Genomic DNA, 5489 nt, shown 5'->3' on the forward strand with positions numbered 1-5489 from the left:
CACTGTGAACCAATAACTGTGATCCGCTCACTGTGAACCAATAACTGTGATCCGCTCACTGTGAACCAATAACTGTGATCCGCTCACTGTGAACCAATAACTGTGAACTGCTCACTGTGAACCAATAACTGTGATCCACTCACTGTGAACCAATAACTGTTAACCATTAACTATGATCCGCTCACTGTGAACACATATAATCAGATGAATCTAGATCAGAACCAATGCCATCGTCGTTATAACCGAATGTAAACATTGACCTTTTTACAGCCAATCAAACTTCTGCCAACGGGCGCTGCTGACTTCCTTACCTGTGCGTGCTCTCGTTCTTCAGGAGAGCTTTAGCCTGCAGCTCGCTGACTATGACGGCCTTCACCTGGGGGGGGTTCATGTGAACATTGAGTTTCCCACCCACCAGCAGACGGACCGTCGCCGCAAACTTAGTCTGGGTCTTTAACACCTGAGGAGGCTGCTTCTCAATGATGAAGGTGCTGAAACAGAGGAAGCAGACGTTGGTTAGCAGGCAGCTGATGAAGCCCTTCAGCCACTGAGGAAACGGGACCAGAACCGCCTCCACCAGGAGCAGAGACGGCTGGGACTCCATTAAAGACACGGAGCCAGCAGCAGGGGATGGTTGGAGCAGGTCTAAGATCAGTGGCGCAGCATCAGAGGATGGTTGAAGTGGGTCAAAGGTCAGCGGTGCAGAGCACCTTCTGGGGGTGGGGTCCAGTAGGGGCCTGAATCTCCTCACCTGGTGACCAGGGCGGAGATGATGTCGGTGATGTCAGCGTTGAGCTTGGTCAGCAGGTCCTCCATGGAGCCCGGCAGAGGAAGCTGCTGGGTGAGATGTTCACAGCGCCGGATCTGCTGTCGGTTCTGCCAGATCATGTCAGCCAGCTTCTCGCACCTTCAGAAGAAACAAAGGTCAGACATCCTGGGCAAGAAGGCGGCGCTCCAACTGAGAGAAGGAAATCAGAAGCAATACCATGACTGCAGGACGTCCAGCCCCCCCTCATGAGGACCTCCGTTCCCCGCCAGCTGCTGCCTGCGCTTCCACTGGATCAGCTCCTCATCCAGGATCAGAGTCTGCTGCTTCCTCAGCAAACCCAGAGTCTTCTGGTGCTGCTCTGCCAGGTCCTACAAACAGACTCTGAAGGTCAGCAGGTCCAGACTCACCGCAGCTGCAGCAGATTAGTCCTCCACCAGCAGAGCCATGACGGTCCAGGTGGAGCCGACATTTTGGCTGAATGTTTCCTCGTTAAGAGGAATCAGGTTAAAGGTGCTAAAAACTGACCGAACCTTCTGAGAAAGACCATCCGCCATCTTCCTCACAGTTCAAAGGTCATAAAGGTCAACGCTGCTGCATATCCTTCACTACACTGTAACTCACCTGACAGTGTCTGAAATAGACCAAGGATAACTCACCTGGTTTCCAAGGAGACCCATCATAAAGGGGCGGAGCAACAACCTGTTTATGTCCTGAAACCTTTTATCCTGAAGAGTCGGCCATGTTTGATAGAGCTTTCTAATGTATCTACTGTGTTTAAAAACCAAACAAAATAAACGGATCACGTTTGACCAACAGGAAGCCTCCTGCTATCGGGCCCCTTTTTGCAGCAGAGCACTGAGGAGGAGGGAAGAACGTAGATGGGAAGTGCGTCCGTACCAGCCTGTACTTCTGTAGTGTGCTGGCCTCCCGGGCGAGCCACGCCTCCACAGTGGCCCGCTTGCTCTGCAGGGCGGCCTCCCGCTGCTTCCGCTCAGCCAGTGGCACCGAGGGCAGGCTGGTCAGCTGGGCTAGCAGGGCAGAAAAAGGCAGCAGGGTCACAACCAACCCTTCTAAGTCTGGATCATTACGGAGGGCCAGGGGGGCCCACTGTAGGTACCAGATCTGCTCAGGGCCCCGCCCCTTCTTATGACATCATCATATGGCAACGCCACTCGGACAAACTGTATTGCACCTGTTTCTTAAGAATCGAATCTCTTCAAGTCTCAACATATTATTCCCTATATCTGTTATTATTTTCCATTTCATCGGCGATCTAAAGTAGCTGAAAGTAGAAAACAATCATTGTCAGTCTGGAAGGAAAGTCCTGCCTTCTACGACAGGCTGAGCTCTGCTATTTAACAAGGAGATAAGAAAAGGCTCAGGTTATTTTTATTCTTTTTATTGAGATCTGAGGGCAGAGGAGGACGAATGGAACATCTGAAAAATGACTTTCATAGAGATTGTAGACAAATAAAACAGTTATTCTACTTGTAGAAAACGAACAGTTGTTGATACAAAGTTAAAAGTAGTGTAGCTTAATCAGGCTAACCAAGCTCTTTATATCACAGTCTAACAGTTACTTTGTTCACCAGAAACTGCTTTTTTCGGTTTTATTATCGATCAGGTAAAACTTCATCGGCCATTAGACATGCTAACGGACGCTGCATGATGTTACTATCGTTGTCTGGGCAACCACAATGTTTTACATCACTTGGCAACGTTCAGCCAAGCTTAGCGTAACGTCACTGGCAGGAAGCAGATCTGGTAGCTGCAGAGTCTCAGAAGGACAGACTGACACAGAACCAGAGCAGTCTGTTAGAAACACAAACCCTCCACAGAAACAACAAAACATCAATAAAACATCAATCACAGTCGGTCCCGTTTTTAGAAAAGATCAAAGGGCTTTTATTTGCCTGGAAACAGCCAATAGGAGCGTCTGATTTTACCAACAGGTAAACAGCTGGATGCTTAAAGTTTCTCTATGCTGGGAGTCAAAGACATGGAGGACGAATTTAAATGGCGTCCTGCAGAGATCAGAAACCCAACCAGGCATGACGTTGACTCCCAACAAACGGCCTCTGAAATCATATGGCTCCCATGAGCCTTTGCTCATGGTCCCGCTGCCGCCAGCCTCACCCTGGATGCGCAGGTTCTCCTGGTACTGGATGATGAAGTACTCCTGGCTGTGCTGCAGCTTCCTGAGCTCGTTCTCGGTTTCCTGCGTGGCCAGGCGCAGCTCTTCGAAGGCCTGGTTGATCTGCTGGTGGCGCTGGGACAGCGTGTCCATGGCCTGCGCCCGGCCCCCACAGCTGGCCTGCAAACACAGTCACCTCTTTCATTCACGGCATCTTCTGGTTCCAGCATGGAGCCGAGAGCCACGTCAGATCCATCAAACTTACATTTGTTGCTTCTTGAACCAGTCTCTGCTCTGATTGGAGGATGTGTTTGATGCAGCGCACCAACTCAAACGGACAGCGGTCATAAGTGCTCTGCAGACATAAAACGGAAACAGCAGAGTTACTTCATTTGGAGGCCGCAGCCGCTCAGAGAAGCAGAACCATGGTCCTACAGCAGCAGCTGATCCAAGGGAGGAAAGCCTTCAGCTAACGACAGAGGAGTCGCGCACAGCTCCAGAGGAGTCCGGCAGCAGAGAGAGACACGGAAAGAGAAGCACACAGGCTCAGAATGAATGAATGTTCTCTATCCTACCTTGAACTGGTCGGCATAATGGCCCAGTTTGATCTTCAGGAGGAAGCCGTCCTCTCCTCCCTGCAGCTGAGCTTTTCTCTGCAGCTCTGCTACCAGGCTGTCCAGCAGACGCTTAGCTTTAGCTTCTTCTCCTGTGTTATCTAGATCCACCGAGTCCCTGAGGAGAGAAAACAGCAGTGGAAGAGGAACCTGCAGAGCCTCAGGCTGACGTTAGATCATTCAGTACCGTACCACGGCTGGCTCTCGATCCACTGGGCCAGGTAGTGTCGCACCTCTATGGGGAAGTGCTGACCGTACAGCGCCTGCATCTGATGCAGCGCATCGCCCTGAAGCTGCTGGGCCTGAATCCACATCGCCATGGCGCCAACTGAGGAGCCAGGAGGGGAGCAGGGGAAGGAGCCTGGAACACAGGAGGTAAGACCTTTGACCTCTTCACATCCAGGAAATTAAGCAGGTGTTTTTAACGGGGTCAGCCAGAGGCGAGTAGTGATATGCTGACCTCTGACCCTAATTAGGAGCTGCTGATGGATTAACTGCTTTTATTCACTAATCTGAGGAAACGTGTGACCGACACTCCTATCACTAACATCTCCATCTCCATCAGACAGAGAAACACCCGAACATTACATCCACCATCAAACATCTCCTGATAGTCAAAGAAATGAGAAACCATGAGAACCAAGTGGACCTTTATGGAGGTGTTTCTACTCTGATCTGGTTCAGAATTCTGTGTTTTAGAGAAGCACGGTGGCAGCAGTGTGATGCTGTGGGCCAGGATTCCTGATTGATGCTCTCCAGCAGGAGGTGGTCAGCTCATCAGGAACTTTAGCCAGCTTTGAACCAGGTGGAGTGGCCTAGTCAAAGTCTGCTTGTTAATCTGACTCAGACACTCATGATGGATGCCATGTGACGTGGCGGCTAACTGCTGGAGGACGGTTTCTCTACCATCTCACCTGTGGTCCAGGTGCTGACCCAGCAGCAGGAGAACCAGAAGATGGTGGATCTACCTCCAGAAACCAGGACCTGACCACCTGCAGCTGGTTCTACATCTGTCCAGATCTTTCTACCAACATGGATCTTCTACAGGTGGATCTCCATCCTTCCTTCTTCTCTGCCGTGCTGATCCAGAACCAAACCTGGATCCAGTGATCCAGAACCAAACCTGGATCCAGTGATCCAGAACCAAACCTGGATCCAGTGATCCAGAACCAGACCTGGATCCAATGATCTGATATAAAAAAACTCTACCGAACCTGGATCCAGTTCTCCTCAACCTGAGCCTCAGAGCAGGGAGGAGTTTCTAGAAGCGATCAGCTCCTCTTGAGCTTCCAGGTAGGAACCGCCTCTACCTGGAAAACCAGCCGCTGAGGGGCGGAACCGATTGGAGCCACTTGGCCGGGTCTTTTGGGACTGACTCGGTTCTTTTGGGACTGATTCGGTTCTTTTGGGACAGACTCGGTTCCTTTGGGACAGACTCGGTTCTGTTCCAGAGGCTAGCAGCTAGCAGAGCAGCTTCCACTTCCTGCGGCCTTCCTTCCCTCCTTCACTCACCTCAGGAGGCTGTAGCTCAGCCCGCCATGCTTCTCCTCCAGCCGCCCTGCAGTTCCGTCCAGATGGGTCTGTCTGGTACCGGATCGGTCTGACTGGTTCCGGTCCGACAGCAGCGAACAGAACCTGGAGAACCTGGGGAACTCGCTCAGAACCGTCGCTACTTTTAGAAGCGAGTTCAGGACCGAGAGAGACTTCCGGGATCTGAGCTGCTGACGGCGCTGCGCAGCTCCTCCTCCTCCTGTTCCTCCTCCTCCTCCTCCTCCTCCTCCTGCTCTTCTTCTTCTTCTATTGAGTTTTCTGGCAGTTTGCATCCTGTGTGCATTACCGCCATCAACTGGACGGAGATGTAATTCAGAAATATAATGCCTATATATCTTTAATCTTCATGAAACTAAATTCTGTCTATACTTACACACACGCACATACACACACTAAATTCTCCCAGCTAATTCTGCATCTT

At 51.0% G+C, this 5489-nt stretch overlaps 1 protein-coding gene across 1 annotated transcript in view; it reads right to left on the reverse strand.

Moving 5' to 3' along the window:
- Positions 1-5259, reverse strand: part of LOC107087640 (signal transducer and activator of transcription 5B-like) — a 13180-nt gene extending 7921 nt beyond the window's left edge. Inside the window, exons 1-9 of the mRNA XM_015379318.1 lie at positions 5030-5259; positions 3710-3878; positions 3479-3635; positions 3169-3258; positions 2906-3083; positions 1667-1797; positions 986-1137; positions 752-907; positions 312-491 (exon numbers count right to left, since the gene is read on the reverse strand). Of these exons, the coding sequence (XP_015234804.1) occupies positions 312-491; positions 752-907; positions 986-1137; positions 1667-1797; positions 2906-3083; positions 3169-3258; positions 3479-3635; positions 3710-3837 (1172 nt within the window). The 5' untranslated portion in view covers positions 3838-3878; positions 5030-5259. The remainder of the gene's footprint in view (positions 1-311; positions 492-751; positions 908-985; positions 1138-1666; positions 1798-2905; positions 3084-3168; positions 3259-3478; positions 3636-3709; positions 3879-5029) is intronic.
- Between the last annotated feature and the right edge of the window lie 230 nt (positions 5260-5489).

Source organism: Cyprinodon variegatus, unplaced genomic scaffold (genome assembly GCF_000732505.1).
Source record: "Cyprinodon variegatus isolate N-32 unplaced genomic scaffold, C_variegatus-1.0 Scaffold189, whole genome shotgun sequence".
Classification (NCBI taxonomy): Eukaryota; Metazoa; Chordata; class Actinopteri; order Cyprinodontiformes; family Cyprinodontidae; genus Cyprinodon; species Cyprinodon variegatus.